The sequence below is a fragment of the Lepisosteus oculatus genome, chromosome 9, assembly GCF_040954835.1.
Source record: "Lepisosteus oculatus isolate fLepOcu1 chromosome 9, fLepOcu1.hap2, whole genome shotgun sequence".
Classification (NCBI taxonomy): domain Eukaryota; kingdom Metazoa; phylum Chordata; class Actinopteri; order Semionotiformes; family Lepisosteidae; genus Lepisosteus; species Lepisosteus oculatus.
In genome coordinates this window covers 41,499,194-41,524,564 of record NC_090704.1, presented here as the reverse complement: position 1 = coordinate 41,524,564, position 25,371 = coordinate 41,499,194, and the positions used below count along the sequence as shown (strand labels likewise).

The window sequence follows — 25,371 nt, the reverse complement described above, 5'->3', positions numbered from 1 at the left end:
AAAGCAGAACCGCCGACCCAGACCCAGTTGGTGCACACAACACACAATACTTTCACTAGTTATACCTACTCAGTGCGAGGGCTCAACCTAGAATATACCTTTTCGGACTGTTTCAACACAGATTCAGACTGCAGAGGACGACGGCTAGCTGTAACGACTGCTAATCATTAATTCAGAAATATTTTAAGCATAACCGCAGGTGAATTTATCCCCCACACAGCCGTCCAGTGGAGATTCACAGCAATGAGACCCTTGTTTTTCTTTAAACTCGAAAAAAAAAGACATTCCGTCGAATAACCTTTTGGTTTTGCACGCAAACCCAGTACACTACAAGCTGTTTTATTTTTTTTAAATCATGTACAGGAAATATCTTGCAAGTTGGGATGAACGTGGTTAAGGCGCCCCACTGTAGCAGAGCCAGAACACAGTCCCCAGCCCGCAGACGCTGTGTGTGCTCCTCCGTGCGCCTCTGTGACAATAAAGTTTTGTCGGTTCAAAATCCAGAGCTAGGTATGGCGGCACCCATGTCCTGGAGAAGGCTTGTGTGTTCCGTGTACGCGCCGGCTGTGTCCGGCGTTATTACCCGCATGTCCGATAGGTTATTTCGGACTCGGGACCGGAGACAAGGGTAAGAGCAACCTTTCTGGAGTTCGGTACCAGGCCGGGAGCTTTCTCAGTTTTGCTGGGGCGCCAGGTAGCGTGGGTAAGGCAGTGTTGATCCTTGACGTACAAGGAGTCTTAAAGAGTGCGCGCCCCGAGCTATTGGATGATATAAAGGGGAGTAAACTTTATTTTAGGCAGCCCATATAAAACCCATTATTTACGTGCATAATTAACAAGCAGCAGCAATTTTGCTTATTGTCACAAGTGATTGGGAGCTCCAACTTAATGGACGGGTTTGAGTGTTGTTATTTGAAGAGGCTGACCGTTAGCCCTGTCACGATGAAGGATGTCTTGGGTTAGAGTTGGAGTTTTTGCCTTAAAACTTCGGAGGGCATCGGTCGTTATATCAAAGTAAAAATGAGAGGGGAACCCTTCCGTGTTTATTTGTATTTTTCCTAATGGTTGATATACGCTTACCGGACCTCTTGTAGATTGTGTTGGAGGAACTCAACACTTTAAGCTCCATATGACTTTGTAACGACCAACTACTCAGCTATTATAGTCGCATACCATTTACTTTCCAATATATAGCAAACAGCGTTCTAAAACAATACAAATAAACACAAGATAATCGAAAACTGCACGGGTTTGTTTTCTAACGTCAATGTGTTTCAGGAGGTTTTAAAAAACAATAATGAAGTAGCATCATATAGAATACACGAGCCTTTATTAACAAAGCTTTATTGCAGCGGTAGCACTCAATAACAAAGTAGCGTTCTTAATAGCTGTCTGTTACAATATTGTGCCATGATACAGATCCCTCCTACAGCCCTTGTGACGCCTCATGCGTGTATTTCCTGTAATAACAATTTCTTGTTTCCTCCTGATATGAGTAAGACATTCCCTGAATTTGTTCTGCAGCTATCTTCTTTCTGAGCTTTGTTTGAGGAATAATCTGCATTTCTTGTTCCTGGTATATTGCCAACGAGTGCAGAGCAACAGAAGGCTGCAGTCTTAAAAAAATAGAAATAATGGAGTGTAGTTCACAGGATTGTCAAGTTTGGTTTAATATCCCTGAGGACAAGTGTAAATATCCTCCAGCAGAAATAGATCATTTGACATACAAATGTCCAAAATAAATGTCTCTGGCTTCTGGTGCTCTGTGGTCTCTGTACACTTGAATCTGACAGGATGAAGACTGAAACAACTGTGCTAGAGTCAGCCTAGTCCCAGGTGAGCTCTTTTTGAACTCACTAAAACTCAGTCTGGGTTGTGCTCAACTTCCTACGCATTGTGGGGAGTGATCAGATGAAGATTTAAGTACAAATTACCAGAAGAGTGAACTTTCCTGTAGACCCTGAAAAACAGGGCTGTAACATTTTTGGCATAAAAAATGTGTCCAGCACATAAATGCAGTGTCGCTCAAGCTGCTTGGGCAACTTCCAGGAGCCTTCAGAATGATACACATTTTTTTTGGCAGATTTTCAAGCTTTTCCAGGATTTATTCTGAGATGATAAAATCTCGTGGCTTAGACCTTTTAAGCACTGTTAGCACATCCTGATTTTTCTTTTCTATTTTTCTTTTGTATTTAGTGTGACCAACATAATCAAAACAATGTTTCAATTAACGTCGAATGTTTATTTCCTATAAAAAACAGACCTCTATTTTAGCACTCTGCAAAAGACATTTTAAATGAAAGACTTTTGCATTCAGTGTTACTCAGATCAGACTGCAAGATGACGTTTGTTAATAAATGAATTAAATGAAACTGTAGTCTTGGTTTCTTGTATAGAATCTTGTCTAGTGACTTCAGTTTCAATTTCTTTGCATGTGTGATCTTTCTCAGCAGGAGGTGCAGCGAGGCACCAGCAAATATACAAGATTACTGGATGAGATAGATTTGAACAGTTTAGCCACAATATTTGCACTTCTGAGCACTTGGAAGTTTTAATTTTATTATACGTGCAGCTATTTTAATGGGTTTTTTTTGCAATGTCTGTATTTGAAGCTGGGTGCAAGAGTTGATAACGAGGATACATGACAACTCCAGAATCCTGGGTTCTGTTCTGGCCTATGGTGTCTTCTGTTTGGAGTTTGCATGTATTCAGTTTCCTCTCCTCAATCAAAAAGACATGCTTTCTGGTCAGTTGGCATCTACATTACCCCCTCGCCCTTGTTGCCTATGAGAGTGACAGCTGTGTCTCTGCTGTCAGGAGGACTGCCCTTTGTCCTGTCTTGTGCCCGCCTGCTCTTGTTATGACCCCTTGCAGCAGGGGTGCCCAGTCTTGTTCCAGGAAGGGCGGTGTGTCAGCAGTTCTTCTAGGTCTCATTAAAGCACCAGCACCTGATGAGCTGGAAGGAGTTGTTAAATTGATCTAGTTAAGCTAATAATGAGCTGATGTAGATGGATAAGAACTGGCTTGGAACAAAGCGTGCTGACACACCAGCCCTCCCAGACGTTGATTGGACCCTCCTGCTCTGTAGAATAAATTGGTTACGGGGAAGGGGTGCAAGTCTATATTTTAAATCAGAGTTTAACCCTTTGTTTGCCTACTCAGTTTGGAAGTGGTGATGCTTCCACAGTAAGAATTTTGTATGGGAATTGTATATCTTTTCTATTAAAGTAAAACATTTGAATATGTGGCTTATTTTTGCTTCTCAAGATTGGAAAGCTAGGCAGTGACAGCTGAGGCTGAGGGTAGTGGTTTGTTAGGAGTGTTAGGCTCTGTTCTTGTAAGCTGTCACTTCTGTCCCTGGCAGCCCAGTAGATCATTGAGAAACAAGTCAGGAGCGGAGATCTCGAAGACGTGCCAACATTGAAAGCAATGGAAGGTCTCTGGGAAAAAGCCTTTTCCATTAAGCATGTGGCCTTCCCCCTGGATGGGCGGCATATGTGCTTTAATTAACTGATCTTAAAGCTGTGTGCTGCTGACTCAGCCTTGCTAAGTCATTTTCAATGGTAAAAAGGAGAGGAAAAAAATCCTTAATGCATTCCACAGCAGTTACAGAGGCTGCAGTTTTAAACGGGATTACCTGCCTCCGTCCCGTTTTTATTCGGAAACCATTACTACTGAAAACTGACCAAGGAATGCAAGGACCTGCACTTTTATTAATGGCAGGTTTGCACGGATGCAGGCTTTTCCTATTGTGGGCTACACAGAAGGGCACCGAGTACAAAGTACTAAGGGAATAAAAACATCGGGAGGGAGGTAGTGGTGGCAGTGGTATCCAAAATAAAAGGGTTTGTGTGGTTTGTAGTTGCTCAGTCAGTGCCTCACAGAAGCCAGGTTCACAGGATGAGTCAGATGGGGGAAATCTTTCTGTTCAGTACAGCTGAATTCCTTTAGTTTCCTGAAAACCGTTGTGTCATGTACGTACTGTACAGATGTTCTGCGCAATCCCTTCTGGGCAGAAAAGAACGAGCTCTGGAAGAACTCGATGAGTTGGGTGGGACGGGAAACAGGAAGGTTCTCCTCCATGTCCATGACCAGGTTCCAAAAACATATCGCTTTCTATGGATTGCCAGGCTAAATGCCAGCTGCCAACAATGAATATGCTTTGTTACATTATTGTAGAAACGCCCTGCACTCTGATGTTGCGTCACGTGCAGAAGTTTTTTCTCTCCCTTTGATCTTTCCAGTGAACTCTACATGTACTTTACTGAAAACTGTTTAATGAAACTGTGGAAAAGTCTTTGTCAAGTGCAGATTACCCCTAAATACAGTCTATCAGTGAAACTTGAAGAATGCAAACACAGAAGTCAGCATGCCATCACATATATGCGAATGTTTTATGCAGTGTTGAAGTGACATGTCAAAACATTTCCTACTGCTCTCTTTTGGTATTCAGTAGTTTAGATTCGAAATTATTTTGATGTCCATAAGCACAAATGTAATGCCATTGCTGATGCACACGAGACATTGCCTGCCTATTGCATGAAAGCTTTGAAGAAAACAAATTGTCTTTCCTATCAACAGTTTTTTAACTGCTGATTTGATCTTTATGGCTATATCAGTTTAGCAGGCAATGTACTGCTGTGCCTTTTACAACCCCCCTGCTCATGTGCTGATTTCAAGGTGTGTAGGGGGGAGGTGTTGGTCCTCATGCTAGTAGGTCTCACCCTCTGTGTTTGCTCAGTTAATCATTGGGCCTGTTGGGCAATGTGTGAGTCGGTTTCAATGGACTCATTGCATTTGTCAGATGCATTGGAATTTAAGCTAAGCCTAAAAAACAGCAAGGCTTATGAGCTTGACCTTGTGAGCTTTTATCTTTTGCATTTCTTTTTTCATCAGAATTTAAATGATGGATGTGAAGTCATGGGTGATAAGTCAAAAATGTTCTTGATTTGTCACCCACATGTAGCACAGGGGATGTGGGGATTACAGACTAGAGAAGCTGCCTAACCTGCATTTAATGTAATATTTGTAAAGCTGTTATTTGAATACTGAACTTCATTGCCAAATGCTTATGTATGTCTGATCCTGTTAGACTGCAGCAACTGAAGATTTTTTGGAATTTACTGAATTCCTAGAATGTTTTTTTTGTATGTCCAGTCACATTGTCTTAATAACTGGAACTAGTAGTAAAAGATGCACTCATAATTTAATAAATAACACCTGTTGTTTTTTCCCTTTTGTAGCCTTTTTTTCAGGGTAGTAATAATGAGTTGCAAGCTAATTATTGACAAAGTGTTTTATTCTTTGGGTAAGCGAGTGTTTCACGCATTTCACTGTTAGTGAGTCAGAGTAAAGGTTTGTAAGAGGTTCCAGTAATTCCTTTGTTGTGAAAAAAAATAATTCCAGCTTTATCACCAGTGAATCAAGGAGCATAATGCTTAAAAAATGAAATGCCAGGATGGAAAAAAATATTTCTTAAAAGTCTGAGACTCAGTTTACCCCCCTTTACTGCATTGTGGTGTATGGATCTGCCTTAGTTCATGTCAGATTCCTAATCTGTTTTATTTTCTAAATAGGATAATACAAAAACGCCTTCTCTGAAGCTCAATATATTTTACAGATATTGCTTTTTCAATCAGGTTTTGGTTGAAACAAAAGTGAGAATAAATTAACTTCCATAAACCTGTTGAAATAGTGGAAAAATGTTAATTGATCATTCTAGAAGTTTGTGTGCAAGGAAAAGCCAGGATTCTCCCTGCCTGATCTTGGGACACGCAGGACCTATTCCATATGTATTCCAAAGTATCCTATACTTTTTGGAAGCCAGCAGATTACTTTTATTAGCAAATTTAGCAGGGTTTGATTTCCTGTCCTGAATGACCCAATTGTCACGAGCAAGGCACCCTAGAAAATTCTTAAAACTCTTATTTAGCCTCTCTTCTATTTCTAAAGAAATCAAAGTGAGGTGTAATAGTACTGTTGACAAGAGGGATCTTATTACTAAGCCATTGAATAGAACTGTGTTGGAATTTCATCACTACCAGTTTCCCAGAAGAGCAGATGTTTGGTTTTGATTCACAGACCTCTAAAGCACTTCTCCTATAATGGTGTGATTAAACAAAGACTACACTTTGCCAATTAATAATCTTTGGACTTTCCAGTGACTTTTCTCAGCATGTTTAGTTGTTTCTGTGTCCTTCCTCCATGTATTTGCTTAACTGAAAGGCCAGTTCTCCAGAATATGTTCGGCTGGATCTGCTCGCCCTCAAGCCAAAGCCTTTAAATCACAAATGTCAGAGAATGGTTTTCCGCTGATGCCCTTGGGAAAATGTTTTGAACTAAAAAGGGAGGAATAAGGTCGAAGAACAATTGGGGTAGACTGCAGTGAAGTAAGAACATAAGGAAGGTTACAGATGAATGGAGGTCATGGATCAAGTAGGTTTCAGAGCCAAGGAATGTATCCCATTTTTCTAGGTGTTACAGAAAATCAGCTTCTACAGCATTGCTGAGCAACATGGCTACACCCCTCAATGTAAAGAAGGACTTTGTGGTACCAGATCTAGATTCAGACTAGAATATCTCTTTGGGTCTTTTTTTTTTACCTTTGTTCCTGATATAACCTTTAATATTTGGGGGATTTTAGATGCTTGTATCAAGTCCCCCCCTCTCCCCGTAGTTTGGTCTGTTCAAGACTAAAGAGGATTGGTCACTTGAACCCGTCTTGTCCAATACGGTCCTTCACTCTGTTGAAGGATGGAGAGTGCAGGGCTGTCCTTTGTTTCTGTTGTCACAGTTGTTCGATACGCGAGAACGATTTTTTGAATAGGAGGAACATCCTAATAATGAAGAAAGTCTCGGTGCAGCTTGTCAAACGTGGGCGAGCAGACGTGTCCCCCGGATCAGGCGAACGTATAGTTACCGTCAATACTGTTTGAGTAATTTCCCATTGGCCCTTACCAATCATGGCCTCCTAATAATCCCCCTCTATGAATTGGCTTCATTACTCTGCTCTCCTCCCCACTGAGAGCTGATGTGTGGTGAGCGTTCTGGCGCACTATGGCTGCCGTCGCATCATCCAGGTGGGGCTGCACACTGGTGGTGGTGGAGGGGAGTCCCCATTACCTGTAAAGTGCTTTGAGTGAAGTAATAATTAAAATAATAATAATTGCTTACACTTATATAGTGCTTTTCTGGACACTCCACTCAAAGCGCTTAACAGGTCTCCCCTCCACCACCACCAATGTGCAGCCCCACCTGGATGATGCGACGGCAGCCATTGTGCGCCAGAACGCTCACCACACATCAGCTATTAGTGGGGAGGAGAGCAGAGAGTAATGAAGCCAATTCATAGAGGGGGATTATTAGGAGGCCATGATTGGTAAGGGCCAATGGGAAATTTGGCCAGGATGCCGGGGTTACGCCCCTACTCTTTTCGAGAAACGCCCTGGGATTTTTAATGACGAAGGAAGGCACCTGTTTACAGTATACTGTCCCCATCACTATACTGGGGCGTTAGGACCCACGTGGACCACAGGGAGAGCGCCCCCTGCTGGCCCCACTAATACCTCTTCCAGCAGCAACCTTAGTTTTTCCCAGGAGGTCTCCCATCCAGGTACTAACCAGGCTCACACCTGCTTAGCTTCAGTGGGTTACCAGTTGTGAGTTGCAGGGTGATATGGCTGCTGGTGTGTCCAGAAAAGCACTATATAAGTGTAAGCAATTATTAATTATTATTATTAATTATTACCCGTCTTACTTCATTTGGGGAACATCGGCACCTGATAAGACTGTTGATGATTAGATCCATTGCAGGATCCAAGCTGCTGTTGTGTGAAGCTGATGCCCCGGCTCCTTTCAAGAAGTGGCAGGGATGAGAACTTCGGATCAATTAGCTACTGAATACCGAACAGGCCAGAAGGGCCAAATGGCTGCCTGACTGCACTCCTTTGATTGCAGGCAGCTTATTGATCCAAGGGTCTCGTGCACTTATTTCCTGAAGGCTGTCAGTGAATTGGCTTCAGCTCCGTGCTTTGGCAGCTTGTTTCTGACCCACCGTCACCCTTTGTGTAAAATAAATAAAAAAAAGTGCCTCCTGCTCTCTGTTCTAAGTGCATAGTTAAGATTCAGAGGGTAAACTGCAGTGACTTTGCGTATTGTGTGTCTTTCTAGCTTGTTGTTTCAGCCAGGATAAATGTTTTCAGCTGTGCGTGTTGATCTTGCTTGCATTGTCTGCGAGCTGCGCCAGGGCCATTCAGCTCCTGCCCAGCCTTGGTGTGCCACACGCCCAGTTCCTCCTACATTCCTCCATGGCTTCTCTGTTTGCACAGCTTGTTAACATCGATTGCGCTTCCAGACAAATTGAGAAATGAAAAACATGTGCCTGGAGCCACATTAATACACAACATGAGAGATGCGTGGATACATGCTTTGAACCGTTTTGTTTCTGCAATTACGTTCATCGTCCATGAAAACCTTACATTCTTGACCCTTCTTCTGGTTTTCATTGCAATACCACTGCTTCCACGCTGAGGGGCGGAGTGTAAATTCAGGTTTCACATAATGGGACTTACAGTAAATGTGAACAAAGCGCTCATTTACTGTCATATCTTAGAAATGTATCATCTGAAACCTAAAATAAGATTATTTGGAATGTTGGCTTTTTAAAAAAAACTAACTGTAAAGGAATCTGAGTTGAAAGTATTAAAAAAATGTTATATTTTAGTGAAGTTCATAGCTGTACCTTTTGGAAATTACTTTTCTGTAACAAAATTCTCCTACAAATGTCTGTGAGTATTCAATCATTGAAAGTCTAGTAATGGCATTACGAAGTGGAAGTCTTCGCTGCAGCAGGGAGAACATGCAAAAACCTTCGGGATCAGGTTGCCTTGTGTACGCATTAAAAATTAATTCAGCATATTGCAGTGTCTCAGATCTCCCTTTCCCCTAAAACATGTAAATAAAAATAATGTCGTCTTTGTTGCATAACTGAGGTCAGGATCCCGTCATGAGTATTTTTCTCATTGATCCGGAGCAGAGATCCTGAAAAAAAAAATCAAGCAAGAAGCACTGGAAAAACTGCAATTTTTAGTTGCAGGATGGCGGAGGCTGCTCCGAGCTCACATCGCGGGTCCAGCCGGTGGTGTTTTACAACGGTGTCCTGTATGGTTGCGGTGACCCCCGCTTTCCTGTCTGCGGCGCAGGTCCTCGGTCCTGTTGCTGGCCCCGCTGCTGGCCGAGGCGGACCCCCTCTCGACGACGTCCCAGCCGCGATCGCAGGTCACCGCCGGCACCGAGGGGTTACATCACCGTTTCCGGTGGATCGCCGACCACGTCCCGGCGTTCCGCGTCCCGGGGCACCGGGTCCGCGTGCTCCGCACCCCCGATGAGTTCTTCCAGGTCATGAAGGTCAGAGGCGGTGATGTCGTCTTTCTGCCTGCTTTAGTGTCCACGGAGGGGTGTGTGTTTAGTCTCCTCTGGCTCTCTTTGGAAGCGTTATGACTCCCACACTCAGGTTCTCTGCGTGTACAGTATTTACAGTTGCAAACAAAGGTGTTGGGTCCCTAGGTCTGAAATAGATGACCACAGTTAAACGTTATTATTTAAAATGGATTAACTAAACTGACAACATCTGCAATCGTTTGGGTTTCTGACAGGGACTGACTCTGCATGCACATTAAAAACCCCAGGGCATTTGTTAAAAAGAGTAGGGGTGTTACCCCTATGTCCTGGCCAAAATATTCCCCTGGCCTTTACCAATCATGGCCTCTTAATAACCCCCATCTCAGAAATGACTTCATCACACTGTTTGCTTCCCCAATGATAGCTGGTGTGAACTGGTGTTGTTGGTGATGGAGGAGAGTAGCTTTGAGAGTAGTGTCAAGAATATCACACCATATAAGTGTAAATAGTGTTCGACATGCAAGGTATATATATACCCAGATGCTTTTATCTCACCTATAAGATTCTGCATGGCTTGGCACCTCAGTACCTGTCTGAACTATTATCGCCCTACTCCCCACTTCGCAACCTTCACTCTTCTAAGTCTGGTCTCCTAACTGTCCTCCAAGCCCGTCTGCACTCCATGGGTGACAGGGCCTTCTCCTGTTATGCCCCCAAACCCTGGAACTCTCCCCAAGGATATCAGAGAGTCACCTTCTCTAAACCTTCAAGTCCAGACTCAAAACCTTCTTCTTTAGAAGAGCCTTTACTTAAGTGGTTCTGTTCTTTACCCCTCTGCTCCTACTATACTGAGTACCACCGTCCACGGTCTCCCCAGTGTATGGTAATTGTGTTTTATCTTGCGTATTCTTTCTATTTATTGTCGTTGTCATTCTGTAAAGTGCTTTGAGGAGCCACCTTTAAAGGCACTATATAAAATAAGTTTATTATTATTTTATCTGTATTATCTTCCACTCTGTTTAACACCTCATAGGTAAGGTATGCTTTTATTTATTCAAGAAAAAGACTTTCAATAATGCTCCTAGCCCATGTAAAGTATTTTTTTTTGACCTTTCAAAACTCCAAGTTCCACAGTGTATCGTTTCACAACATTTGGTCTAATTCCAGCTTGCATGAATGGTTTGTGACATACATTGTTACAGTAAGAAGTTGCCTATTTATAATTCTTGTGGGGTCAAATATTTAGGGAACATACCTGTAAGCAAAAACCCACTTACCTGAAGTGATACCACAGGAGGAAGAGAAAGTGTAATTGTTTGGGTGAAACAAGAGAGCAGGTTCTGGTTTCAGGAAGAGAAGGAATGTTTCCATTTGGTTGTGTGACGCAGTGTGTCAGTGTTGCCTTTCTGCATCATCATGCTAAAATAGGAAATACTTGAATTACAGTCGCCGTTCTCTCATGGATCACAGGACACTTGATATGAGACAGTGGTACAAAGATGGTTAGTGTATATGAATGTGAATCATGTTTTCATTTTTGTCTATAAAAACAAATTAACTCTCTACTTACCTGGAGCATGACATGAGTGCACACACTGCACAGCTCAGCAGTGGGTGCAGTGTGAAATGTTGGGGTTGTACAGGTCAGGCGATATTAAAGCACAGGTTTATTTGTCAAAGAACACACAGCAGTGGCTTGCATCCCACAAAAAATGGAATTCTTTGATCAAGATGAGTAGCTGTTGGCATCTTTAACTTGGAGCACAAAAAAACATTTTTACTTCATTTGGGATCTGGCGAAGATTGAATAACAGCTAATGACCTTTAAAGAGATGAAGGTAGCATGCAGCTAGATGTCTAAAATGCTCAGTCCAGGGTGTGTACAGGAACACCTTTTCCAGAAAATGGTTTCCGTGTTTTAAAACGATTTAAAGCTTTAACCTGAGAATGAAACTTGAAAAGCTGGTTTTCAAACCGAAGGTAAAAAAACACGCATTCAGACTTCACAATAAAAGTTATTTTTAAACACGTGTGTAGGCGAAGATTTTTTTTTTCATTTATTTTCAGGCACGTATCAGGACGGCTAAGAAACGGGTAGTGATGGCCTCCCTGTACCTAGGCACAGGACCCCTGGAACAGGAACTGGTGAGAGTGGGAAAGAGTTTTGGCGATGCATTTTGCCAGTCCAGTTGCAGGGTGTGTGGAATTACATAAAATTAAAGCAGAACTCTAAAAAGAGTTTCCCCCACCAAATGCTTTGTAGGCTGAGCACAGGAGGCACCTTTTTAGTTGGCTGCCATGTGCTAAGTGGGCTAACAATGCTGGACTTCCAAATCTGAACTTAAGTAAAGATGCTATTTTGACTGAGACAAAGTGTGCATGCACAGGCCCATCAGACTGAACCACTTCAGTGGCTCACTTCAGGATCCTCAGTCATGCATTGCTGCTAGTGCTGACTCTTGTACTGTTCTAGGTGGACTGCATAGAGGAAGCCCTGGTGAGATCCAGGAAGGAGAGTTTGACCTCTGACTTCAAGGTCTCCATTCTTCTGGACTACACCAGAGGATCTAGAGGTGGGTGGACACCCAATGCTCTCTGGTGATGTTTTGAAGCATCTGGTAACACAGCTCACTTGTGTTCCTTGTAGTCTTGTCTTTTTGGTCCAGTGGCACGTAACTTATTGTATCGTAGTGGAATTTTACCTCTCTCTAATGCCGGTAATAAAAAAGGTAAATTCCATGCCAGGGCCTCAGAGGCTCATAGGACCAGAGATCCGCCTGGTTTCTGTAGAGTTAACAGGACTAGAAAACATGCAAGCCCCTCTGGATGTTTCCCCCAGCATTGCTGATCCCCACTGACAGAGATGGGTAGACTGAAGCAGCTGTTGTAAAATGAACCCACAGTCTGACAGTAATGAGTTTAATGGCTTACCCTCTATGCTATACTTTCCCCCATACCGGTAGTGGGGTAGTTTAAACAGTTTTCGCAGGCTTGGGTCATCAAGTCACTTAAAGTAACACCAAAGCTATTTTTCAAACACAGAACCTGCGTCTATGTATTGCAGTGGATTTGTCTAGAAAGCCAGATAGCTGTCAAATGTAGCTGAGTGTATTGGAAGAATAATCATGCTGTTGCCACCAAATATGAAATCTGGATTAAGGAAATATATTTCTGAAAGTACAGTGCCTTGCAAAAGTATTCAAGCCCCTTAGACTTAGTGTGCAACACTGATAGAGACTTATCGAAAGAGACTCACAGCTGTAATTGCTGCCAAAGGTGGTCTTACCAAGTATTAACTCTGGGGGGTGAATACATATGCATTCAATTATTATTCTGTTTTTTTTTTTATTTTTAATTAATTTAGTGAAATGTCTGGATTTGTTTTTCACTTTGACATTATAGAGTACTTTGTGTTGATGAGTGGCAAAAATTCTCAGTTTAATACAGTATGGTCCCATGCTGTAACACAATCAGATATGAAAAAGTCCAAGGGGGGTGAATACTTTTGCAAGGTACTGTATGTGGCTTATCTTGCAACAGCATGTCACTCACTTGCTGTATTGTTGCCTTTTGGCACCTGTCATATTTACTCAGTATTTCTCTTCCTCCTACCTGTTATATTTTCACCACAAGTGACATAAACAAGCATTGGCTTGTTCTTTGAACAGTGCAGCCATTGTAGATCTAGTTCTGGAAGCTACAGACGTGTCTGTATTGGCTCAATTGGGGGCATTGTGGAGTACTTTTCTCACGGCTACGTGACAGTAACAATGGTCATTGGAAAATAAAGTGAAAGAACATCGGCCTTGAAAAACCTATTGTGCCACAGCTGTTTTTTTCTCACATTTTTAGAACGTGAGAGAACACATCATGTGTTCACAACCCATTTATTGTTCCTGTTGTCTGTTGTACTGTGTATGTCCCGAGGTATCAGCGCGATGAAGAATGCCGGTGTAAAATTGTTGTTATATTTAAAAAACACCCTACAAACGCTGCTTTTTCTGCCAAAGCTGTGGTTTCAGTTTTGGCCACATGATTATGTTTTCATCTTGCCTTATAGCCTTGGTGCTAATAGTTCCATTTGGTATGGTAGTTAAAAATTCCAGAAAAATTAAAAAATAACAGACAGCATCTCAAAGGCAATCAGTGAAGTCAACAGCACTGGCCATATTCTGTGATCAGTGCTGTGTTCTTAGGGCCTTTATCGCTTCCTGTTTTCCTGATCGGAAGTTGAAATGTTTGAAAGACAAATCATGGCTTGTTATTAAAAGGCCTAACAGGCCATGACTGATCTTATTAGACACTTCAGCTTCTAAATAGGAATGAGTATTTCTGTCTGGAATTGCAGTTTCACTGCACGTGTTGGTGAAATGTGTGCACTTTTACACCATTATTTAGGAATATCCTGAGATTTAAGAGCTGTGCAGCTCTCTTTTTCAGATAGAGAGTAGAGTAGAGAGTAGAGGAGTTTATTGCAATATGTACATCTACACTGGAATTCTTATTTGCACCTTTCTCTCAGGATGTAAATACTAAAATGACACAGTACGACAGACAAAGCCATAGAATGTCGACAGTACATTACAAACATAATAAATAATTACAACCAGAACAATAAATATGTTGTGGGAAATAAGAAATGTGCAGCAGCGAAACAAAAAAAAAACCCAAGGTAGACCATGCAAAAAGTGCACAGTGCAGACATGCATTGAGTCTGGGGCATTGCAGTTAGCTGTTGAGGATCCACACTGCAGGAGGGTAGACGCTGTTCTTAAGCCTAGGGGTTTTTGCATTAATGGTGTGGTACCGTTTGCCACAGCACAGTGGGGAGAACTGTTTGTGGCCGGGATGGTGGGAGTCTCACGATAAGGTGGTACAGTATGTACGTGCGTAATCAGTGTGGCTGACTGAGAAGTTCAGGGGGTTGTGGTTTTATGTGCTGGCCCCCCTCCTGATGGGGTGTGGCTTTTCCCTGGCAGGCAAGAGGAACTCCCGGACCATGCTGCTGCCCCTGCTGAAGGGCTTTCCGGGACAGCTGCGCGTGGCCCTGTACCACACCCCCGACCTGCGCGGCCTGCTCCGCCTGCTGGTGCCCGAGCGCTTCAACGAGACCATCGGCGTGCAGCACATCAAGGCCTACCTGTTCGACGACGACCTGCTCATCAGCGGGTCCGTTCCCCCCGGCGGAGCGCTCCTCCTCCTGGCCGCGCGGTGTCTGCCTCTGGGCCGCCGCCCGCTGGCGGGATTCCTCTCCAGCAGACGCAAAGAAAAACGTGCCGGAAGATCCTGCAAGACAGGGCAGCCAAAATTAAGTTCTTTTTAAAAAAAAAACAGCCCGATCTAGAAAGGAATCTGTGGTTATCAGTTACAGCAGCGACCACAGCTGCATCTTTGTCAAAGAACTGGTCTTCTTGTTCCTTGAGCATCACTTTTCAAGAAAGGAGACAGAAACTGGGCAATACTTGATACAAAAAGAAAACTCCTTTTAACTAAGGATGTATGTCATTGCTTTTTATACGATTCAATTCAGATTTTTCTCTTATATGTTCAACTATCTTAGTTTTTTGTGTATGGCTGTTAATACAGAATTGACACTGATTTTGATTGTATATGTTAATGTAATGAGGAAGTCTAATTCTGGCATTGATTGAGGCTCATGAGATTTCTGTTTTTTTGGCCGAGAAATTGAATCGGCCTTTGGCGTGGTTAGCAGGGATGTCCCACGATAAAAAGTAAACGCCAGGAACGATGCGCCGTAGTGACGCGTCGGAAATGTCCCTTCTCTCCGGCGTCGCCGTGACCGTGTCTCGTCCTGTCGCCCCTCCCAGAGCCAACCTGAGCGACTCGTACTTCACGAACCGGCAGGACCGCTACGTGCTGCTGCAGGGCTGCCGGGAAGTGGCCGATTTCTTCGCCGAGCTGGTGGGGGCCGTGGCGGACTCCTCCCTGCAGCTGCAGCCCGACGACGGGGCGCGCATGCAGGAGGGGAGGGTGCACCCTTACAAAGGCAGGTGGCGTAGCCGGGGGAAACGGTTCCGCACGGGTTGTACCCCCGTCGTATGCTGGGGGGTGCTGAACCCTACCAGCGGGCGTGATTATCTTGCTTAGGATGACCTGTTTCACCCAGCAAGAACTTTAACTCGTCCCTTTGCCACTGGGGCCACCTTGGCCGCTGCTGATGGGGTGGGTTAATAAGATTGGGTGCCAGGGGGAGCTGTGGGGAGAACATGCAGACTCCCCCGAGAAGGGCGCTGTAGCCCGGACTCGAGCCCAGGGCTTTGGATCTGCGAGGCAGTAGGTCTGACGGCCATCGCCACACCACCCTCTACGATTCGTTCAGTAGTGAGTGAAGACTGTTTTTTTATAACTGGGCTCTTAAGTGTAAACGGACTGAGCATTTACAGCAGCGTGGTATAGTGTAAGACGTATACATTAAAAGTGTAAAAGTTAGGGAATTTAAAAGAAAAGAGAAAATGGTTTGGGGTGTTAGAAAGTAGTTTTATAGAGCTTCATCTTATTCTAGACTTCCGACAACCCTTTCGGCCTTGAGCTGATTCATCTATTGACGGATCGTGTTGATTATTATTTTCTGGTTTCCCTTTACAATAAATTGCCCCCCCCAAAAAAACAGATCAGTTCTGAAATGAATCTGTCGTTCCTAAGTCTTTGAATGACATGTTGTGCTTGCTGTCAGCCCATCTTGGCTGAAGGGTTGTGAAAGATGAAAGGAAATGCCCATCTGAGCGCCTGATCTCGCCCCCATCTCTCTCCGTCCCTCCTCTTGTGGCTTCTGTGGGATTGCTGCTGAGATGACTGAGATGTCATTTTATTACGGTATTCTTAATGCAATCAGTTATCGTGCTGATTCAATTTATGAATCTGTGGTTATAAGTTACAGCAAAGCAATGCCACAGCTGAGATTGATAGACACCACAGCTGCATCTTTGTCAAAGAACTGGTCTTCTTGTTCCTTGGACATCACTTTTCAAGAAAGGAGACAGAAACTGGGCAATACTAGACACAAAAAGAAAACTCCTTTAACTAAGGATGTATGTCATTGCTTTTTATATGCTTAAATTCAATTTTATGTACAACTATCTTAGTTTTGTTTATGGTATCTGCAGTTTTTTTGCCGCTGGAAGTAGGTGCTGATATTTTTTTTCAGATTTTGTTAGAAAAATGTGTTTTTCATGGCTAGATCACCAAGTTCAGCAAAGGTCAGATAACTAAACGCACAATAATTGTAAGACAGTGTTCTTGATTGTCAATATCAGTACTAAACGCAGTGATTAAAAATAAGAAATGACACAATGAAAGTAAGAAGAAGTTCAATTGAATTGGATTCCAGAAATAACTCTCTGAAGTCATAATGATGTTGGTAAATAATCTGAGTGAGCTGAAAAGAGAGTAATTTCAGTATCCTAGCAGACAGACACCAGCAGGATATTCCTCAGCGTGACCTCAGCGCGATGAGTACAACCTGAAACAAGATACCTTTTTAATTTTTAAACAATGTTAGGTTTTACATGAGCCGCTCTTCATTCATTTGCTGTGCGCCGTTCAATTCAGAAGCACGGCTGGCCGTGGACGGCTGAGGGGTGATCTAAGTCATTAAATTTAAGCGCAGCGAACTGCTGCTCGGTTCAGCACTCTGTATGCATTGGCACGAGCTGTCTGTGGAAACTCGATCTGCAATAGTGCCAGGAAGCCGTGCAGCTCTGTGCTGCTGGCTTTACTGTATCTGAACGGTTCCCTCCAGGGACTGCGGAGTGGTCTCGGCTCCCGAATATAGCTGCCCTGACCCGGCCCCCCCCCTGTGGGACTGTCCTGGAAGGCCAGGAGGACGGGTTTTCAGTTCCTCGGTAGTACCTCCCTTCAGGTTTTGCTCATTTCATAACTGCTCGTCCACAGCCACAGCCCAGCCATGGTTTGGTCAGTACGCGGCAGGGAAGCTTGCAGCGCGCTCGTTTCTTTCTTCCCCACCCGGGCGCTCGTCGGGAGCGGCGCGAGGCCAACGCTGCAGACTGGGTGGCATTCCTACTTTCCGCTCGGCACCTCGGCAAAGCTGCGGCCGGACCGAAGGCTGCAGAAGGGCGCGGGCCCGTGCCAGGCGTCGAACTCGGCTGCTGGCAAAGCCGTCGCCAAAGCCCGAGGCAGTGTCTGGGGAAAAAGCCGCTCGCCTGGGTGGGGCCGACGCCTCCCGGTTGCCGGAGATGGGAGCTAACGAGCCGCTGTTGCAAAATCCGCTGGAGTCTGAGTGCGTTGTTTCTGACCATTATCAATCATGGGTCGTTTTTTACCACTTGTTCTGTGTTTCCAAACAAAATAGGCGCATTCCTCTCTTTTTTTTTCTTTCCTCCTAAGCAGCATTATTTTTGTTGTTTTGCCCTCCCTCAGAGGAGGGCTTGTCGCGTTCAGGGCGACTCCCTTGTTTGTCTGAATTCCTGGGGGTCTCCTGCACTCCCTGCCTGTTCTCGGTGGTCTATCCCATCCCCCCAGAGCAGGGCTGTGCTGTTTGGCAGGGGGGAAAGCGTGCGTCTGTCACTGCGCTTCGCTCTGCTGTATTAAAGGTGCTGTTACTGCAGCTTGCTTTTACCACACTTGCATACAGGCTACATTTTTGGTTCATCTGTTTATCATTAAATAAAATACCGGAAAGTAGCACCGCAACCAAAATTAAGTTGTGTTTTTTTTCCCTATTATTATTTTTTTGTTTATCCAAAATGTAAGGCCCTAACAGTTTACAAATGTTCTCCACCTTTTTGAAATTCATAAATGCCTTCGAGCATCAAGACCGAGTTCTCCAAGCCAGCTCCAATCGAGCTGGTCTCGCAGATCACCCCAAATCACCTGCTATTTAAAGATTAGGGACACTTGGTTTAGCAAGTTGTGTTCCAGTGAGGGTATCACTGGTTCTCGAGGGCTGAAGGATATTTTGATTTTGCTCCAGATGATCTCTCAGCAGGAGAGACCAGGAATTTTATAAATTGATGATTTAAAGCTGACTGAAATGGAGCTCTCCAGGAGCCGGGTTGGAGACCAGTGCAATAGCAAATAGCAAAAAAATATTGCAAATGTAGTATTTTTCCCCAAAATGTGAGTGTTCAATGCCTGTCCCCACCCTCCACCTCCTTGCAAAGTCTTTAAAGATGATTTTCCCCGAGCTGTGACTAAATTCAGTAACATTTCAGAAAAATCAATGCTGGGCCTTGCTTTATTTATTCACAAACATTTAATACTGGTCATTTGTTGTACGCATATCGAGTACTAAAGAAGACGGCTTGAAAGTTTATCGGTATGTTTATTTGAGAGCATTCTGTTGCGTTTTCTCCCGTGGTTGATAATAGTTCTCCTGCCCAGGCCAGCCCAGGCACTGATGCCCATGTCTTTTCCAGGTGACCGCACAGAGTTTGCTGCCGCGGCTCGCCAGCGGGTCATGGGAGTGATGAACTCTGCGCGCGCCAGGCAGCGACTGGAGGCCACCGCGGCGCAAGAGGGTGAGGGAGCGGGCGAGGGCACGGCCGCCGGTCCAGGCCGGGGGGACACGTGGGTTTTCCCCCTGGTGCAGATGAAACCTCTGGGGATCAGCCTGGACGAGCAAGTGACCAAGAGGCTGCTGACGGAGGCGGGGGGCGACTGCCGCATCTACCTCACCTCGGGGTATTTCAACCTCACGCGGGCGTACGTGCAGCTGCTGCTGGGCGCGGCGGCGGACTACCGCATCCTGCTGGCGTCCCCGGAGGTCAACGGCTTCTTCGGCGCCAAGGGCGTGGCGGGCTCCATCCCCGCGGCCTACGTCCACATCGCCAGGCAGTTCTACAGCAGGGTCTGCCGCCTGGGCCAGCAGGAGCGCATCAGACTGCACGAGTACCACCAGCGCAACTGGACCTTCCACGCCAAGGGTGAGTCGGAGGCTGGTGTTAGATCTTAAATTGCGGCCCTTCGGCTGTCAGATCAGCCACAAAAACTGCTGCTGGGCGCCGCTGCTTCAGTCTCTCCGTTGCTTTTGTGAAACTACCCAGTGCGTCCCTAGATACCTCTCAGATATGCCTGGTACAGGAGCTGTGGGGATATATGCTTAAAAAGTCTCGCAAGCATGCCAAAAGCGCGCACAGTAAAGAGACAGGATGGAATTTGTTCCCCTTAGTGCAGATAGACTCATTTGCACTTTCCTGTAAGATGTGCCTCTTTTCTGTTAGTTCCTTTCAGCAAGGAGCTCATCGGCTACCCCGCTCTCACAACAGAGACCTTTCCTCAGTCTCGGCCTCGCAGCTCCTCGGCTACAAGCCCCATGGGCTGGTTCTTTCACAGCCCGCGTGGTGCCTCTTCTGAGTGTTATTCTTCTAGAAGCGCACAAAATAAGTGCTTGCGCTGAGCTCTGACCTGGATTTCTGAACTAGAACTAACAGAAAGGTCAGCGTTCTTTCCAACTGAAACAGGGCCCAAAGAAAACAAGGCTTGAACCACTGGCTTGACAGGAAATTAGGTTCCTAAAATCTCAATAAACATAGCTGAGAGCGCAGTTTTACTGGAATTGCAAATGTACAGTGCAAGCCTAGGGCCAGTTCCCTCAGCTTCACAAGAAAACAAGCAGGACCCGCTGTTCTAGAAAACTCATGGCCGTTTTCTTTGTTTGCAGTGTGAAACACATAAAAAAATGTGCTGTGCTGCACTGTCCTGCTCTGTGATGAATGTGTGCATAGAGTCTTTTGTTTTGGATGTTTGTTGTGAGATTCTGGGGAGTGAGTGTTTTGGAGTACATTTTTTTTAGATCTACAGGAAAAGAGACACAAATAAAATTATGTGTTATGTACTTGTATTTTGTACTGTACCATTATGCTGAAGTCTGTAATACAATTACTGTTAAGTTAGCCTTAACAAATGGCTTAAAGGGGATAATCTTTCATTAAGAATTCTTCTCTAGCACTTGGACATACACTCTCTCTCAGCACACACAATGTGGGCGTTTTAACAATGCCAGTGGTTTATCTGTGATCTGCAATGTTCTTGGATTTCCAAAGTATGCCATCTACTTTCTGCTCGAAGTAAGCTGTAAATTTACTCCCTAAACGAAGAAGCAAATGTATTATCGGTTTGAAGGCAGTTCTCTATGTGGTTCACTCTTGCCTTTGTTGCTGGTTGTTCTGATCTGCAATCTGATTTTTTTAAGAACATAAATGGAGCTGTGACAGGTATGGGGGATGCACAAATTATTGACACTTAAGAATGTTTAGCAAAAGCATCTACTTTTGAACATTTGGATATTCAGATGTGCCGCTCCTCTGCCTCGGCTTCGGATTGGTGTGTTCCCAGTGTTTTCTGTTATGCTGATTATGCCCAGAGGACAAACCTAATGGTTGAAACTCTTTTGGTTAATTAATCTGAGCTTATGTTTGTTGAGTAAGGTTACCACTGTGCTTCACACAACAACAAAAAGAGTCGATATTTGTTTTACATCTAAGCAGCTGTCAGAATTTAAAAACAATGATTTGGTTGAATTACTGACATCTACAACATACAGATCTGTTGCTCAGATCCCATCTTGTAATAAAAATGCCGATTGATATAGATACAAGACAACCCAATAGCAAATTAACGATTTTTATCCAGGGGGCAGCATGTGAAGGGAAATTATTTGACTTTACAGAAATGCCTTGTGGAAATTATCTACGATCGGGAAAAGAGCTTCGCTGGAATTCAATTTAATGTTGTCATGCAGAACTGCGGGGGCTTATAAGAAGTCTTCTGGTTTATTTAATAAAGCCGTGCTGCCCTGGTATTTCTAGTAAGCACTGGGCGCTTTGATCTGAGTGGGAATGGAGTGAAAAATACATTTGGAGGAGCCGGGAACAATCAATCGCCATTAAAGGTATTGTGATGTTAACCTGGAGCCCCATCAGGTTAATCTGTGCAGAGAACAGAGACGCCAAAGGGGACAGGAGCTGGAAGAAAGCGTCGCTGTCCATCAGTACGAGCAGGAGCCCCTGACTGGTGGCAGTCCTCTGCAGGCGGAAGCCCAGGCGAGGCAGTGTCTGCTCCCGCCATGGGGTCTCAGCTTTGGTCGGCCTCCTGCCTCCTGCCTTTTCTTCCTGTGAGCCCCCTTCATGTAACTTTGAGCCCCTTAATATTGGCACACATTCTTAAAGATTCCTCTTGCATTTGTGGCTCTGCAGACTCCAACTGCAGGTTCAGTTCTCCATTTTTTTGTAATCGGGCGGCAAATTCAATGAAGAACATTGGTTGTGCGGTTGTGCTCCTCGCGCGTGTGTGTGTGCGTGTTGCCACTCCCGTCCGAAGCTGTGTTTTCTTCTGGTGCTTTGCGTGGTGCCGAGGTGAGCGTCGTCGAAGCTGCAAGCTGCGGTCCGTAAAATCCCTGATTTTCCGTCTCCCCTCTTTCTGCTACCAGCCCCCCCCCCCCCCCCCCATCCCACTTGTACAACTGTACGTGCCGCCGTGTGTGGTGGTAACCATGGCGCCAGGCCTGTTCCTGGAATGGGGCTCTGCGGGGTGGGGGCAGGGCCGGGGCTGGGGGTGCCGGTGGAGGGCTTGAAGGAGAGAGACAAGATGGATGGGATGTTGGGGGCCCAGGCTCCTCGTTCTGGGGCTTCCTTCCTCAGCTCCTCTGGTCATGGCATGCAGGCGATTCCTGGAACCAGCTGGCCGGCCCCTCGCTCGCCTCCCCCTCCTGTGCCAGGAACTCTGCTATTAAAACACTGAGCCCGGGAGCCAGATTAGAGGTTATCGCACATTATCACACTTTCTCTGTGCCTGTCCTTTTCTGAGCTCTCCTCACTGCTGGAGAAAGCAGGAAAAGAGAAGGTGAGGTGTGGTAAGGTGTGGTGCTTTTGTAACATCTTCTCCTCACAACGTACTGTACACAAATAGCCTTTCACTTGTTCATAAAGCAAGGGGATTATTTGTCTTGGTCATAGTGCCTTTAATCACACAGATCTCTTGTCAGGGCGCAGCCTTATTTATAAAGCCCTCCATGGTTTCTGATCAGAATGTTTTTTTTTGTAGATAAGTCTTTAATCTGTTCATTGTTCGTTTCTTACAAAAGTGGTGTCCGTGCAGAATTAGATTATACATTAGTGATGTTAGCGTGACAGGGTGTATTTCAAGTTGGATCAGTGCCTTAATCCAGTGATCTTTTACAAGGGGGTTACTTTTGTTAAATGCAAAAATTCAGTATTTTGGCAAGGTAAAGAAAAGAATGGCTGTTTTATTTCTGTTTTTCCCCACATTTTCAGCCATTCCAATGAGATATCATTTACAAAAAAAAAAGTCTGATTGAACAGGTGATGGATTAAACTGTTCCTTATCTAGCTCCTGGTTGTTTCCTGTTTGTTTTGTAGCCTCATTGATTTGAAAAGTTCTGTAGACATTGCAGTGTGGAAAACAAAAAAGTGAGAAACCTACAAAGTAACTTAAAATGGAATGATTCTTGCTCATTAGTTGACGTGCGTGTCAACCAGCGCTGCGTGTCTTTTCTGAGCCTCTGCAAAGCGAAGACCGACTCTTTTTGTCGTGGTCGAAGCCACTTGTTTTTTTTAATCAGTCTTTTATTGTTTTCTATGGTGTTTCAAGGACGGCACATGAAATCTGTCAAAGACCTTTGATTAATAGAAGCATTTTAATGTTTCTTTCTACTGAAACGTTTACAGATCTCTTTGCAGTGGGTTTAATCTTTCGAAGCTGGCATGACACACGCGTGAAGGCACATCTCCCTGCTTGGCGAGACTTTACTCCTGTACTCTTGTCTGTGCTTTGACCGTGAATTAAGACTCTTGACCACTTGGGGTGAAGACTGGGATGACCCTTAATAAGTCTGGCCTGATAAACTGTCATTTTGTTCTACATATTTCGTTCGCAAACATTAGCAGTTTAGTTTTTTATATACTGTAATAAAACAAACATATGATGATGACTAGAGATTAACCCTCCTCCCGCTGTCGGTCTAGTTTACGGTTTACAATGCGGAGAGATTATTCACTAAGTATACTTAGTTATGATAATTTTTTGTTTGTTTTTATTCCTGGCTGTTCAAAGCACCTATTGTCTGTGGTTGGACATTTTGCCATGTCCTTCAAGGCAAATGACACAGCTTTCACTCTTCTGGGAAAGATGAAGGTTATGAACAATTACTGTATTTGTCCCAGAAACCAGCTGAACCAGGAACATTTCTCGACGATTTCATTTTTACATTGTTACTGTAGATGAGGCATCCTGTACTGTTACATCTGTTCATAATGTGCATTGTTTGCCACAATGACAGGACACAAGTTTCAGGGATTTGGTAGATGTAGAAAATGATTTGTAGAATTAAATACCCTGAAAGTACATTAGAGATATTGGTCCCTTTTTCACATGAGGTAAATACTTTTTTTCAAGAGTGGTTTTAGTACCAGTATGTGATTTTTTGGGGGAAGGGTGTTTTATTTTTATTTCCGTTTACACTCCCCTGGTTATGGTACTCTTATCATAATCCATTCCCATGCCCTGTCCGAGCTCTCTGTGGCTCAGGTGGGGAGCTGCATCCGCATGCATAGGCTGCAAAGGAACAAGTAATAGGTTTATTCCATGCTGAAAAAAAGAAGACCTCTCACAGCTGAAGAAGGCTCCACGGCCGAACCGTTGTGTTCTCTTTCGTCTTTTTTTCAGCATGGAATAAACCTATTACTTGTTCTTTTGAGCTCTCTTTATCCTTTGGTGTTTCGTTGAAAGCTGTAGAAAAGTTGCACTTTTTTTTCTTCCTGTTTGGCATTTAAAAGGGTTTTAACTTCTGAAAGCGGAATGCTTTAAGGATACAGTAAATCCCGTACTGGTTATCACTGAAGCAGGACATTCCTGCACGAGCTGTTCTGTCCTGCCCCCAGCCTCGCACAGACACCCACAGATCAAGGAAATTCTGTAGTTCTTTGTTTCCACAGAACTGAGTTTACCGTCGATTGACCCTCTTCGCTTTTCCCTTTGCCACGGTGCAGCCGATCCTCCAAAGAGGAAGCGAGCAGCTTTGTCTTTGAAAGAGGAAGTTGTCCTTCTGTGTGATTTTCCCTGGGTAATTTCTTGGATTCTAGCAGTCATTACAGAGCTTGTTTGGAAATCATCCGCTTGCTTAAAGCAAAAAAAAACGAACGTCATTTGAGTCATAGATTCCTTACCTGGAAAAGCAGAAGAGCCACGACTTGAGTGTTGTGTGGCTGTTCATTTCTCTGTACTCGGTCTGGCTCTTGTGCTATGTAGCACAGGGGGGCTGAGCGTGGGATTTTGCTGTGCTGTGCAAATCAGTTAATCAATCTCAAACATTTACTGGACTGGGGCTGACCTCTAGGGTCACTCCTTTCATGTTTCAAGCAACAGGGAATTCCTGGAAATTGTTATTTTTATCGGGAAATAATGCCTGCTGGAAATTATACATCCAATCCATACCTATATAGTCTTGAAACATTAAACATTAAAATTGGTATATTTTAATTTAATTGGTAAATACATTGTATTGATTAAAATGACCATAGCGGGTTCTTTTTGTTTCACACACCAATGAATTGAAAAGAGACTTGTCATTCAGTTTGTGTTGGATAATGCGATCTGGCTTTACAGTAAGCGCTTTGTCAAAGATTGTTTTGCTTCTGTTACAGAAATTATCAGCTATGGATTTTTCTTGATAAACTTGTTAAATGTACTGCTAATTGTATAGTATTCTGTGTTGCTCGTTATGTAACAGACATTAGCCAAGCTCATTCTGCTGTTCTGCAGAAGAGGTAGAAATTTCTGGCCCCCTATTTAGTGATGTGGATTTTCCTGGTTCTGGGTAATCAGGTTTGTTTTCCCTGTAAAAGGCTGTTTTGTCTGTGAACCTCTTACTTGGCTCATCTGGACTGGGGTGAAATGCCTCGTTCTTGCCTGGCCCACAAGAACCTTCTCATGCCCATGATTTCATGCCCGATTTTGCACTGAGGGACTAATTTGCAG

At 44.2% G+C, this 25,371-nt stretch overlaps 1 protein-coding gene across 3 annotated transcripts in view; it reads left to right on the top strand.

Moving 5' to 3' along the window:
- The first annotated feature begins 481 nt into the window (after nt 1-481).
- LOC102689816 (CDP-diacylglycerol--glycerol-3-phosphate 3-phosphatidyltransferase, mitochondrial) overlaps nt 482-25,371 on the top strand; it is a 42,369-nt gene continuing 17,479 nt past the window's right edge. For all 3 annotated transcript variants that reach the window (XM_015356370.2, XM_069194548.1, XM_006635155.3), the window contains exons 1-7: nt 482-628; nt 9,201-9,405; nt 11,467-11,544; nt 11,873-11,972; nt 14,379-14,568; nt 15,228-15,406; nt 18,795-19,301. In XM_015356370.2, the coding sequence (XP_015211856.2) occupies nt 513-628; nt 9,201-9,405; nt 11,467-11,544; nt 11,873-11,972; nt 14,379-14,568; nt 15,228-15,406; nt 18,795-19,301 (1,375 nt within the window). In that variant the 5' untranslated portion in view covers nt 482-512. The remainder of the gene's footprint in view (nt 629-9,200; nt 9,406-11,466; nt 11,545-11,872; nt 11,973-14,378; nt 14,569-15,227; nt 15,407-18,794; nt 19,302-25,371) is intronic.